At 36.0% G+C, this 15,305-nt stretch overlaps 1 protein-coding gene across 2 annotated transcripts in view; it reads right to left on the bottom strand.

Annotated features, from left to right (window-relative positions):
• The window catches only part of cbfb (core-binding factor subunit beta), a 33,253-nt gene that overhangs the window by 4,843 nt on the left and 13,105 nt on the right, over positions 1-15,305 (bottom strand). The window contains exons 4-6 of one of the 2 annotated variants that reach the window (XM_020934913.2): positions 2,823-2,939; positions 2,651-2,746; positions 1,968-2,031 (exon numbers count right to left, since the gene is read on the bottom strand). In XM_020934913.2, coding sequence (XP_020790572.1) covers positions 2,002-2,031; positions 2,651-2,746; positions 2,823-2,939 — 243 coding nt within the window. In that variant the 3' untranslated portion in view covers positions 1,968-2,001. The remainder of the gene's footprint in view (positions 1-1,967; positions 2,032-2,650; positions 2,747-2,822; positions 2,940-15,305) is intronic. The other variant, XM_055155514.1, reaches the window with a different exon arrangement.

Raw genomic sequence — 15,305 nt, 5'->3', positions numbered from 1 at the left:
ACGGAGATGTAGACAGCTGGATAATGTGAAATTACTCAAACAAAACACAACTCATGGTAAGATTTTGAGGAGGAAATATTATAACATGACTAAAAGTGCACAAGAATCCATTTTGTGTGATGTAGGACCTTTAAAGCCTGTAAAAGAAGCACAATCAATTATGAGCTAAATATACCCTTAACAAAGTGGGCATTGTGCATTTAGTAATATTCAGTAAAACACTTTTAGTTCCACTGTTAAATGAGCTCTTCTGATATCATACACGTGTTTCCCGTTTCCCATGACCTGCCTCACAGCAATTTGTGTATCTCCCCAATTATCTTATTGCTTGGGTCATTTAGAAAACCAGTGTCTGCCAATTGCATACAACGTTAGTACGAGATAAGAGACGGAGGCAAAAGCCAAAGAGGAGGAGAGCAAAACCACAAAAAATGCACAGACACAATCTAAGCAGCTATTCAGTAATCATCCGTCACACCCAAACGCTCTGTGCCGAAGCCATCAGTGAACGCAATGAGTGAGAGCATACTTACTTTAGCATTGCTTTATATTGATGTAATAAAAAGACGGCAGCTTTAATTAGCAAAGACAAGTTTGCAAGCCCAAAGGGAATATTTAAAGTATGACGATTACGTTGGTATGTTGATTTCTATCCAAAAACAATCATAGAATTAAAATGTTCTAGTTGTCGGTACTTACTCAGGGGAAATTTGAGAATATTTTCTTCTACCTCGCAACCATTTATAGATTTCTATAACTCCATAAATGTGTAATGCCTGAGCTGAAAATATATTATTAGATCAATCCTGTTGCTGTTCACGGTCCTTTTTATTTTGTTTTGTTTTATTTCATTTTATTTATTATATAATCTATGCTATATTGTATAACTTATATACATGCTTAATTTATGGAAAAACTCAACAAAGAGAATACAAAACAAAACAGTTTAGTTCTCAAAGTAAATAAAGAGAATTAATGGTTTCAAAGACAAATTTGGAAAATAGCTATAAATAGTGTTGTCACTATCTCACAATGGAAGAGACATCATGCCCTGACTTGACCCAGTTTATAGTTTATACCCCGTGATTTACCTAACATTTGACTATTCATCTACGGAAATTATTACTAGTTACTAGTAAATACGCAAAGAAAATACAGAAAGAAAATATCAATTTGAAATATAACATTCAAATCTCTTCTACACTATTTAAAGGCATTTTCTAAGGCAGTATAGTTTTATTGATTCAGAGAAGATACACAAGGATGCCTTTTTGTCTTTACCCCTGGGGGGAAGTAACTTGAGATGGGACGGATGAAAGACGACCTTCACTGAAAGTCCCCTTTTCTCCTCAGATGTGCTTTCTTCTTTATCTGCAGTGCTACAGGGCAACACTTTTAAATAATATGGGAGCTTGTGCGTTAAAGGGCCTATGTTAAGCTATTTTCTGATCTATGTTATAATGTTGTTGAGCTCCACTGTGTTTTTAAACCCTATACACCTTCACTAGAATCATTTGGATAATTTCAGCCCTGAAATCGCCCAGCTCCCCTAAACTTTTTGAGCATTTAAATTTAACCCTCATAGAGCACCTGTACTGCTATTTTTAACTTTTTTATGACCCAGTGAAGCGCTCTACCACTTCTTCATCTGAGAGCATTTTGAGATTAGGAGATGTAGACAGACCAATAATTCAGGATTACCCAAACACAACTCCTCACAAGGATGTTTTTGAGGAGGTAACAGCGTTCTAACATTTGTTTACTTTTGCATATATAGAACCTTTAAGTGGTGTCAGGCTTCCTTTTCTAAAATAATAATTACTTCTGTCAAAATTTCAAATATTGGAGGATAATGTCTGCAAGATGTCATAAATGTCATGCATAAAAAGACAAGATAAACAGGTAAGTGCACATATGTGGTTTAGTGCATGTCAGTGAGAGGAGAGTGAGTGGTGGAGGACACTAACCCTGTTCTGATTTGCCGGATCTGTCTGTGTGTCATCAGTCCCAGATTTTAGAAACCACAGGGTCCTAAAAAATAAACAATTTGTGTTTTATTGGTGGAGCATTGACATTGAAGAATGCCATGGGTTTTCCTCAAGCCTCAATGGGGAAGAGAGTTAGTATTAGTATTTAGAAATGAACATTACTTCCATATATATTGCAAGTTGTATGTATGAGTAAATGTAAAAATATGGGTACTATATTCTATACTGTATATACTAAATCCTTTCCCCTCTTAGGCTTTTGGGACACTTGACATTGATCAGCTTTGATATTATTACTCATATACTATCATAATTATTGACTGATCATGCACTAAACTTGTCAAACACAGAGCAATTTAGCAAAGGGAAAAAGCATGCACAAATGACATAAGCGCTAAGCAGAGAAGACTGTCTGGAAATTGGACAATATTTTATCTAAAACCCATTACATCAGCTATTCTAATTTAGAGTAATCAGCACATAATATGTCACCAAAAGCAAGAAATACACAAACATTTCCAGTCTTGATATGTTATCTGAAAGCATTAAGTATCATTTGATTGATTATTAACTATTATTAAGTACACACAGTATGTTAATTCTATTGGTTAAAAATGTGTACAGAACTCATTGGATTAAATAATAAAAAATATTGCTCCCACCTCCAGATCTTCCCTGTGCGATCGATCTCTGTCTTCAAAGTCTCTGGTTCTGCGCCGGGCCTCTTCAAACGCCGCCTGGGCCAAAGCGTCTTCATGCTGAACACAAACACACAGATCTCATCAGTGCTTTTGGTTTGATTATTTCTGTAAACATTATCATCACGAACTTTACCTGTGCCCTCTCGTCATCGTATTCCAGGTACCCCATACCGTCGAGCCGCTGTAGGTCTATCCAGCCTCTCCAGATTACACACACGCCGTTCAAAATCATAGGAGCCTTTAAATACACCTGAGACAAACAAGAAGGTCAACATCAGAGCCACTCTAATTGATTTTTTTCTAATTGATTTGACAGAATGACTATAGCCAGTTCAGTTCCACTATATATTATCAACAGCAATTAAAGCACAAAACTGCAAAACAAGGTTAACACTTGTATAATACAATTTGTTGGATGATTTAAAATGTGAAATTTTCAAAGGAGCAAGTTCAGGAAAACAAAAAGTGCAAAGTCTTAAGGCCAAGCAAGACACAAAATTTAGGCTAATAGATCAAATTATACTTTTATTTTACGTGCAACACAACGAAACACTGAATTCAATATTAAACTACAATCGTTTCATTTACAAATACAAAACAACCAACGTAATCCTCACACATTCACTTTATATCAATATTGCATAACACTTCATGACAGACGAAGCCTTTAATCTTGTGATACTGCAGAGTTTAGCCTTGGGACCAAACATCTCTCATGACCTGGAGTTTGTAATAAAATAATAATTGTGATATCAGTTTTTTGAGATAAAGAATGGACTTCTGTGTTCTTTCCTTTATACATGGTAACTGCAAATGAGCAAAAACCGCGAACTACGTCAAAAGCAGCTCCAGATCTCGGTATGTGTGTAAAGTGCATTAGAGGAAGTGTAACTGTTTTTCTCTTCCTGATTTCATGTTAGCATAGAAGATAATTTAATGTCCATAGCCTTAAGTCTGCGCACTCAATGGCCCCATTCACACGAGAGCAGCTAAAATACAACTTTGTGGTCTTGTATTTTTAGGGTTACGCTCAGTGCTCACAGCTGCTGTTTACTTATTTATTTGATGAAAGAAAAATAGGAGCAGAGAAATGTCAGTAGCTCTAAATAACAAGAATAAAGGTCTAGGATGCTTCGTTTTTACTCGGAGAAAAGCAAAATATAATAGAAAAAGTTGTTAAAGATAAAAATGTAGTCGTGGAAAACAAGATTGTTGCTTTTGTGCTTTAGGTAAAAAGCGGAAGTATGTAAAGGTTTAAACAACTGAAAATAGAAAGAAAACCGAATGACTCAGTGACTCAGATGATGAAGTTATGAAACTATAGTGGTACCCAAACAACAAAGAGAGGGAGCATTCATATATTTAAATGTGTTTTAACAAGATATCCTGTTGATGGATTGGTATTGACTATAACAAATACAAGTTAAAAAATTATAATAAACATGGCAATACATAACACACCGACAAGCCAAAACCTCGCTATTCAAAAGCAGACACATACCACAAGTTATCTATCAATATTTGTATTGTTCAGTCTTGGATAAGTAGAAATGAATGTGGGGCTTTAGCCACAAGTGACAATGAAGTGTATTTCTGAAAGTTGCTGAAAGACTTACCATACAGAAGAGAAAGTAACAGATTTTCTATGACATTTTTTCTGGTCATGTATGGATAAGCAACTCAGACAAACTTTATCGATCCACAGTAGCTCACACATCACAATACATTATAATAACAAAGAGCGACAATATAAATGGTAATAATAAATTCAAAATAAGTAGCCAAATAAGGCATAATTATATAAATGTATGTGTAAAAGTAAAAAAAAGAACTATAGTAATACAAAAACTTACAACATTTTTAAGATATAAATAACAAACATGTTGATGCTCTAATAACACAATATTCAAGTCTATTCTTTAGATTCTTTCTCTTCCCCAATCAAGCAATGGCCTTTTCACTTGCTGTTTTCTAATTTCTAAACCATCAAATGTATAGCACTTTTTCATTTTACTTAGGGATGCACTGATCTGATAGAGAAAAATTTGCTGGATCAGATATCGCTGCAGTCAATATCCTGGCTGGACATATGCATTCATGTAATGCGAGTGTTTACTTGTCATAGTCGGCCCAGAAAGTCTCATAATGTTTGAACGGCATTTACACAAAGCTGTTCTGTATTTACTTGAGAGATAAATAACAGCTACTGAACACATTTGGATCCGTTTTGTTTTATTTTATTTTAGTTTAAAGGAAATAAATGCTGTTTTCAGTCAATGGTATCTGTTTACATTGGGTATTAGCAGATTCTTAAAACTGTAGTATTGGAACTAGTACTGTACATGCCTTATTTTACAAGTTTTTCCCTTTACATAACTATTTTCAATAAGGATAGAGACTTCATACATTCAAGCTGTGAAACACAGACATGTTGTCTCAGGGCAGACAGTTTAAAGTTATATTTATATCCTGGTAAGCAAGTATTTGTGAATAAATTAACAAACATATCTCAGAACGAAGGCATACTAGGCGCACTCCATGTTCCAGCATTTTTACTCGGGCTATTTTTGGGCAAGCCTCTCACAGGGACGTCTTTTACCACAGCTACCCACAATGCAACGGGGTTTCAGGGGAGACCGCACCCCAAGAGACTGTGGCTTTCACTGTTTATTCCACTCACTATATATGCCTCTGAGTGTGTGTGTGTGTGTGTGTGAGAGAGAGGAGAAATAAAGATGGCTTCCACATCTGCAGGCCTGTATGGGGAGTTGAGCAGGGCCTTGTGTGTGTCTGTGTGAGCTGGAGGAAAATATGTAGAAACGGCCCGACCACAGACTTCCTTTGAGAGCGCAGCACGTCAACCCCCACATCCATTCACATACGCACCAGTACTCAAATAAGAAGAGGAAACTGGGTTAAACGCACTGAAGATTTCAAATTGAGTGTGGCTCTCTGCTGTTGCCTTATTTGCATTTGTCTGCATGTGCTTTACATGATCCCGGTTTTGTGGAAGAACAAACACACGTGTGAAGAGATCGATATATTTTGAACAAGATACATTTAAATATGATTAGGGTTTTACTGCAAGACTCAAGCAATTTCAACAATATATGAATGCATGAATTAATAATACTAACATCTTAACATACAGCGCTTTTTGTAATCTGTATTTCAAACTACTTACTCATTATTTTTTGCCTTCCAAAAGACATATATTTCCTCATTAAAGGTGTACTATGTAATTTTTTGGTTAAAAGGTCTATCACCTGCTTGTTTGCATGTCATTGCTCTGCCAAAAATAATCCACAATATGATATTAAACAGCTTTTACATTTATTAAATTAGAGGAGAGTTTTATAGCTCAAAATACCTTGAGCATTCTGACTGTGAGTGGGGTTGCCTCTCCACAGATCTGACCTGTAACTTGGTCTGGTTTGGTTTCCATGAAGTTAGAAAAGTTACCCTACTGTTAAGTAGGGATGTAACAATAACCGAAATATCGTGATATCGTATCATCAAAGTTTGTGAACCATCACAATATATCGAATTAGAAGTCTCTTTTCTTAAATTAAGAGTTATGGTGGAGCTATAGCTAAAAAAAAGACAGAGAGAACTACATAGACCATGATCCTTTGCTCCATTTCAGTGAAGACTACATGAAGAAATAACAGTTTTAAGCGCTTTTAAGTCTTAGTTCTTTGGATTAAGTCTTGTCAAGGCATTTTAAGAGGAAAAAGTAGCATATTAACAGTTTTGTTCGCAGTCTCCACAAAATATCGTAAAAAATATCATGCCATGAGTTTCATAAGGTCATCATATTGTATTGTAAGACTTGGATATTTACACCCCTATTGTTAAGTATTCCAGACAAAGCAAAAACAGCTCCATGGAGAAAAGCATTTGACGGACCCTCCACTAGAAAAGTTACGCAATACACCTTTAAGGCAATTATAAAGAAGAATATTTTTACAATTTCAAAGGGTTAGAAGAGACATGTTTTTATTGCTTGTCAAACCGTGAGCCTGTACTTTGCATGGTCATTCCGTATAGGGCTGAGTCTGCTCCAAAGTTAGAACTCTGCTCCAAACCACATGCTTTTACTGAGGATTAGCTGTGGACCACTCGATAAAAAACAAAACAAAACTCAAGCATATCATTGACATTTGGAGATGACTGAATCTCTGATGAATTACACAGCTCTTCTTCTTCCTTTTGAGTGTGTGATTTTTTCTGCTTGACTGGAGCCTCAAAGCTTTCCTACTTCTAAGGTCGGAACATTTGTTGATGTTTAGTCTATGAGTGGCGCATGGGGGCTCTTCAGGCTGTCACTCACCCCATTCAGACAACTGTTACTGTCTACAAACCTTTTAGTCTTCTCAGATGGCTCTATCAAAATCATTTCAAAGTAAAACATGGATTTAAACTTCTGCGTATGCTGTAACATTTAATGTGACCTTTTCTTTAGTTACACTGACCTATTTAGGCTCAGATATTAACTAGGAGGATCTGAGGGTTGGTCTCTTGATGCTGAATAACTATTTTATTTAAAGAGCCCATAGTACACTTTTTCTGATCTATGTTATAATGTTGTTACCTCATTAAGAATATACTCTGTGTAGTGTTTGTTTTATTCACGCATGTTTAACACACAAACCCTGCATATTTAGTTTTTTCAGAATACACTCTGTTCCACCTATAGATGACACATGGTAATACAGGAAGAGCTCCACTGTGTTTTTAAACTCCATACACCTTCATAAGAATCATATGAATAATTTCAGCTCTGGAATTGCCAGTCTCTACCGAACTAAAGGTAAAAGATAGATGTTAACTTGAAAACTACCACTACATAACATGACATTTTGGGTTTTTGGAGATGTAAACAGACTAATAAACCAGGAAGCCATTCAAACGGGAAACCACTCACTTTACCACTCAAACGTGTAAATTAGGGATGTAACAATAACTGAAATATTGTGTTATTGTATCATCAAAGTTCTCACAATAATATTGTAGACTATCACAATATATCGAAATACAAGTCTCTTTGCTTAAATTAAGAGTTATGGTGCAGCAATAGCTTAAAAAAAAGACAGAGGAACTACATAGACCATGATCCTTTGCTCCATTTCAGTGTAGACTACATCAAGAAATAACAGTTCTAAGTACTTTGAAGTCTTAGTTCTTTGGATTCAGTCTTGTCTAAGCATTTAAAGAGGAAAAAGTAGCATATTAAGAGTTTTGTTAGCCTCCACAAAATATCGCAAATAAATATACCATGAGATGTATATCATGAAAATATCGTACTGAGAGATTTGGATATTGTTACATCCCTAATCGTGAGCGATATCACAATAAATATCATACTGTGAGGTTCATACCGTGGCGATATTGTATTGTGAGACTTGGATATCGTTACTCCTCTAGTGTAAATTGAAACAAAACACAACTCCATGTATGTTTTTGAGGAGGGAACATTATAACATGGCTTAAAGCTCACAAGAATCAATTTTCTGTGATATACATTCTTAAGGCATACATTTGACACAGACAAAATACAGGGACAACTGAAATGGAAAATAAAAAAAAACATTATATTTCTCATATTGATTGATCACCAGTTCTGATTTGATGTTTCTTTTTCAAAATAAATACAAATTTATTTCAGTCTTAATTTCAAGAACAATGAGAAGAAATCTACAGCCAATCCCCTGTAAGTGAAAGCATGTGGTTTGGAGCAAACTTCAGACTCTGGAAGACCATTTTGGCAAATTGTGTGTTAAATAGCACTGATCTGCTTTATGTTCATGAAATCAATATTGAGAGCAAGTTTTTTGCCATATTGCAAATCCCTAGGTATCAATTTCTATCTGGGTATAATGTTTTACAACCATATCTTAAACACCATTAATTCTTTGCCTGACATTTGAAAATCACTGCTCCACACCATCGCCTTTTTCAATTCAACACCCTTTAAAGGTCATGCACACTATACATTTTCCCATCCAAGCATGTAAGTACCAAATCAATCCTCCTCTCTGAGCTGGAACACCCATCCCCACAGATACAGAGGGATGTAGAGATGTAGGCCTGTCACCATAATTACTGTGTCGACTTATTGTTCAATATATAGAAGCTGGCACAATACTTTTTGGAGTCAATATTTATCGCTGTACTTTTTCTTTACACTATTGGGAAACGTGTTATTTTTTCTGTTACGATATGATTTAAGCCATAAAATGTTGAATAAATAACTTCTTTGACTCGTTACAAATACAACTTAAGTACTAAAGTGTTTAATTCAGTTTATTTATTTTTTTAACAGTATTGTATTGTTTAAAATTGTTCTTGGGTTTTTGGGTCAGTGGAGTAAATTAGTTTCAATATTATTATTATATTAAAAAAATCTGAGTGACGACTGAGGGATTATACAGACATATTTCAATATTATCATTTATCATCTGTGTTTCTTTGAGCAATATATCGTGGTTCAAAATGTGTTATCGTGACAGGCCTTGCCCTATGCCCCCATTCACCACACTGCCAACTGCCCACAAGCCCTATAATACTACAATACTGCCTCTGTGACGTCATTAGTGCTTCAGTTGTGTATTTTATCACACGCACACACACAAACACACACAGACAGACAGACACACAGGTAAGCTAATCATATTTGTATATCATTGTTTTTGGGATTGCTCCAGTCTTGTCTTTGAAAATCTTAAGTGTGTCTGGTGCTTTAAGCTGTAGGCAGTGACTGATTTAGGGTGTAATTATGTGATTAAGCAGAAGAATGTAGCTTGAGTGTGTGTGTGTTGTATTGGGATAGTGTGTGATTTAGATTAAAGATGAGCTGCGGGGACTGTCTGAGACACAGCACTTGTGTATTATTCACACCAGAGTCGGTCTGAGTCACATCACAGTCACCACACAAGCAGCTCAATGTGGAGGAGCTTTTATCATGTCAAACAAATGTCTTTTCTTTCCTTCATTTGAGTGAAGTTTGGAAACACAGTGAGGTTTTGTGTATTTGAGCACATTTTATTTCATCACATGATAGCACAGAAAAAAAATGTATCACAAATTAGCCTTTTTAAGAATCAAGAAGTAAAAGTCCTAGATTCTTTGAGCCACGTTATAATGATATTACCTCATCAAAAACATACCGAGAGTTGACTTCTGTTTCATTCACACATGTTTGCGTAATCTTTAATTATTAGTCTGTCTACACCTCAAAGCTTAAAATGCTCTGTTCCACCTTGTGATGTCATGAGCCAGTAGTTTTCAATTTAAAAGCTACACCAACCAAATGGCAACCAAATGATTCTAGTGAAGGTGTATGGAGTTTAAAAACACAGTGGAGCACTTCCTGTATTACCACATGACATCACAAGGTGGGAGAGTGCTTCCATTTGAGAGAAGAACACAGTCTAAACATGCAGGGTTTGGGTGTTTAACATGTGTGAATGAAACAAAACATGACTCCAGGTATGTTTTTGATGAGGAGACAACATTATAACAGTGTGGTGGGATGGAGCAAGTGTACCAGTTGTTCAAGCTATTGTTGAATTTCTGTTTTTAATTCTGTGCCCATGCCACAAGATCTCGCAAGATAAAATTGTTTCAAGATTGTTTGAAGATTTTTCCCATGTGTTTACATTTGGCATGGACCAAAGACGATTAAACGCTGGTGAGTTACATCTCGTTGAGAAGCCAAAAACAAAACTACAATAACAGAAAAGAAATAAAATAAATATATATAATAATATAAACATTGTGAAATGAATCATACTATTTATTTTGTATAATTATGACAAAATTTCAACTTGTCTTGTTCTCGTCAACCAAATCTTAAGTTTCATATAGTTGAAAAAGTCTCGTCCCACTTCTTCTCTCCTTAACTTGGAGATGTAATATAATGTACATTTTGTGGTCGAGAATCATTTAGATAGACAGCTTTTGGGGTAAACAGGTGAGATTTTGGATGAATGAAGTCAGACCCAAACTTGCCAAAGGGAGAACTGCAACTTTACAGACACTGAGGCTGAATAACAAGTGAAGTATGCGAGTGTGTGTGTGTGTGTGTGTTCAGTGGCAGGTGGAGATAAAGCACGTTATGGCCTTCTGTTTCTAATAGCACACTCCACAGAGCCGAGGTCCCAGGGCTCATTGTGGAACAAAGCACCTGCTAAAGCAACACAAGTGTAATAACAGGCTTTGGTCACTTTCTCCGCTCCTGTCTGACCACTGTGTCATTATGAGCTGCACAACAACACTGCACACGTGTCCAGGACAACAGCGCCCGCCGGGTCAGAGAGGCGGGCGTCATCTGGGTACAGACTGGGATCCTAAACGCCAAGATGCCCATCCACATATAGCGATGTATAAAGTAGGGTGTGCTAAAATACCAAAATATCAATACAATGTGATACTAAGTTTGTGATATTATATCAATATTGTGGGCACTACAGTTTTGTTTCTTGTTTAGAGAGAGAGGAAAAAAAAAACATACATATTTCTGTTGTCATGATTAAATTCATATTAAAATTCGGCAGGTATATTATATCAGAATATCATGTTTTATGCCTTTATCTATTACATGAATGGCTAAATATTATTGCATTATGAGCGACATACTGTATTGTATCAGAGCATTAGGGGCCCTGTGATTCACAGCCATATATAAAGATTAATGTACCATTTATGTAGTAGCAGTTTCATGTAAGACACTAGGTGGCGCTAGTAAAACTTTAATCAATTGTTTTGGATTACAGATTTCTTGTAGTTAGTAAAACTATATCACAAGTAAAAAAATACTTATGGTTCTTACGTGACATAATTTCACCAACCCGGTAACCTGAGGTCTAACTATTCATAAATTCTGACCAATTATGTTTCAGCATTGATGTCATTCCTCCCTGAACAATCTTCATGTAAGCCTCCCTGTTCACTCCCGGCTCATTTTTCACTTAAACGTGTTGTTTTATGTTCCGGATTAGATTACTGAAAACCTTTGTCAGCTCATATGTTTTCTATTAAGCCATAATTGTTCCCTGATTCACGGCCCGTTTGTATTTCCATTGTGCGCTGAGTGCACCGGGCGCGCTCCTTTTAGAGCCTCTAACTGCCTGTACACTCACATAATGGGAACCATTATATGCAAAGCCCTCCCTGCGTGCACCGGAGGGACAAAAACCACTGACGCTTCCTATGGCCAGCATGAGCATGGAAATATAATGCAAATCAATACACTGAAAACACTGAATACAAGAGGGGCAGATAAAGTTACACAAGGAGACAATGTGGCAGACAAAGCAAAGGGACAGAGGCCGACTGTGACTCAAATGAGACATTTGAATTGAAGAATATGTTTTGAAATGTCTGGACTAAGACGATTGTTTTTCTGAAGCCTAATTGCATTTATTTACATTTAGAAAGACAAACAAAATAATAAATAAAATTAAATGTTGTATCAAATTAACTTAGATATCAAACTGTTCTTGCTCCTCTCAAAACAAGTTGTTATTATACAGCTGCTCAGGTGAGGCTGGTGAAAGCCTGTCCAGTTGAGCAAATGCTTACAGGAAAAACAGCTAAGAATAGACAAATATGGCTAACACACTGATGCTAGGTTTCACACTTTAGTGACTATTCTCTCAACACAAATTCTTATTTTGTCGGTTCATTTCATCAACCTTCAGTTTTTAGGGGGAACGTCACAACACTGCAATCCAAAACCAAATGGACAGAACAGCACTTTTTCAAGACGCATGGTTAATATGTATTAAAAAAACTGAAGTCTATACCAGCACTACATTATTAAAATAAATTTAATATTTAAGATCCACATAAAAAGACTGCCCGGAAATCTGCAATAAATCAATAGCTATAATTGCTTCATTAAGAAATAAAGAGCTAGAAAAATGTTCACTCAGCATAAACAGAATTATAATACAGGAGATACTTTTAAACTACAACTTAACTTGTGTAGTGAATGTTTATCAATTCAAGTGAAAATCATGTTTTTAATTACTGGACACAAATGTAATAAAGTTGAATGTATTCTTTTTAATGGTGAATGTGGTAAATAGATTGTAAGGTTGGACAATTTGACAGTGATTTAAAAGTGAATCATCACAATGGGAAGATGCAGCAAGATAAATCTGGTGGCAGAAAAGCTTATAACCATAGGGCTGGGAGAGGTGCATTATGGGAGTGGGTGTGGTCACTGCTCTTCAGCCTGGAGCAGAAATCCGAAACCCCGTGGGAGGAGGCGCTGCTGATGGCACTGTGTGTGTGCTGAGATCCATGTGGTCCAACTTTCTATGATGCTCTGTCCACTCACTTTGAACACGCTATAAATGAACAGCTATTCTCTTTTCAACAGATCTGAATCTCTGAAGGCATCCACACACAAGCGGGCGTGCTGGTGTGGAGCGGCAGTAGCAGAGGGAAACAATTAGTGGTCTCGCTTTGATGATGTCACTGACAAGTCACGCACCGATGGCACAGCTTCCGTTCTCTGGGAAACTCAATCCCACACACACATCTGCTGAGCCTGCCTGATGTGCACGTGACCGAGGGGATCCTTTGTGGCGGAGGATGATGACTAAATTAAAGACTGCAAAAGTGTCGCATGAGAAATTACTTTCAGGAGTTTAAGGGTGTTTCTGTAGCAGGGCAATGAGGACATGGGGTTAATGTGGACATCACGTCAAGAAGTGGTGGCTCCTGGAGTTTTTACTGCTGTAGAAAGAATTAGGCCTGTCATGATAATTACTATATTGACTTATTGTTCAATACATGACAGAACAAAAATTTTGGGTTGGTCAATATTTATCTTGGAGGCTGTTTTGTCCTAGTGGGGAACTTTTTTTTTATTTTTCCAGTTTTACAAAAAAGATTTGAGCTGTAGAGGGCTGAATAAATAACTTCTATGACTCATTATAGACACAAACTGACTACTTAAGTGTTGTGTTCTTCTATTTATTTATTGCTGTTTGTGTTTTTAACCATACTGGACATTATAATATTTTTTTTAGGGGAGCAATCCTGTTTTTGTTATTGTATAAGTAGCATAAATAAGTTTCAATATTGTTGTTTATCAGCTATATATAATTTAGTAATATATTGACAGGCGTAGCTGGGATGAATATTTCCTGAAAAATATGATGATAATGTAGTTAATTATTAATAAGTAAAAAGTAAGTAAAGTTTATTTATATAGTGCTTTTCACAGACATAGGTCACAAAGTGCTTCACATATTAGCTATAAGGAGGACGCCCATTCATACGACTGCGAAATATTTGAGTAATTTGTATTCACCAAACTGTTAGTGATTTATTTACTACCACTATCAACACATTTTTGAAGAGAAGGAGTGAGGGAAGTCTGGGAGTTCCTGCTTAGACTGCTGCCACCGCGATCTGGCCTCGTTGAAGAAGAAGAAGAAGAAGAAAAAGGATTAAGAAAGAAATAAGAAATAATAAGAAGAAAAACATGAAGAAAGATAAAGAAAATTGACAAATGGAACACATTTTTACTTTGTGGCAAGCAATTTGTGCAGATCACTGTAGTACAAGTACACATATATTTTTGGTAAAGTTCAAGTTCAGTATTTAGTTGAATGAAATGAAATCAAATCAGATATTTACTATAATTAATAATCTCTTTCTGAATAATTCATTTTGTCACATGACATGAGCATGCAAACCATCTCCTTTGTTTCCATTCATTCAGATCAGTCACATAACTACTCAACTAAATTAAGATAAATGTTGATATAATCTTATTGGGGGGTTCTTCCAAGAAATCAACCTGAAAGAGCCAGCAATCCCCATAATTATTTGTATAGATCTCTTAGGTATTCTGTGCATGTGTGTTCTGTATGTAGTCTATGTAAGACGCTTAAATGAGCCTGGCGCCATCGTCTCATCAACATGCAGCAGCAGCAGTGGGCGGGAGCCACTGGATTCTGCAGAGTAATTCCTGTGGTTTTCAGACACATCCTCATATACAGCTTTTCCATCAGGAAGCAGCGGGAAACGGAGCCTGCTTTCACTTTCCAAACGAAATCTTCTGCTTCCAGGTCTGAAAAATACGAGCCCTGACACTTATACTACTTGTACTAATGTGTAATAGTAGGCCTGTCACAATAACAAATTTTGAACTGCGAAATAATGATGGCGTAAACACAGACAATAAATGATAATATTTAAAGTATTTTATGCCACCAACACAAAAACCCAAGAGCAGATTTAAACTAAAACTATTCTAAATCTACAATATTGTTGCGAAACATGACCTGCAATAAGTAAATGACAGAATACAAGAGTTATACTTAATTTGTAACTAAATCGAGTCATAGAAGTTCATAATTCAACCCTCTACAGCTCAAATATTAACATAGTACAGAAAAATAATAAAAAAATGTCCCAGTAGTGCAAAGAAAAAGTCCCTACGATAAATGTTGATCCCAAAAAAATATTGTTCCATCTGTCCCGTATTAAACGATAATTCGATATGGTATTTATAGTGACAGGCATTTAAAATAGTAATATAATGAACATCATGAAGCTGCTGATTAAAATCAACTGAGCATTTGGGGCAGAA

The sequence above is a fragment of the Boleophthalmus pectinirostris genome, unplaced genomic scaffold, assembly GCF_026225935.1.
Source record: "Boleophthalmus pectinirostris isolate CB_2022bp ecotype Guang Dong unplaced genomic scaffold, ASM2622593v1 HiC_scaffold_2, whole genome shotgun sequence".
NCBI lineage: Eukaryota > Metazoa > Chordata > Actinopteri > Gobiiformes > Gobiidae > Boleophthalmus > Boleophthalmus pectinirostris.
This window is presented reverse-complemented; position numbering and strand designations above follow the sequence as displayed.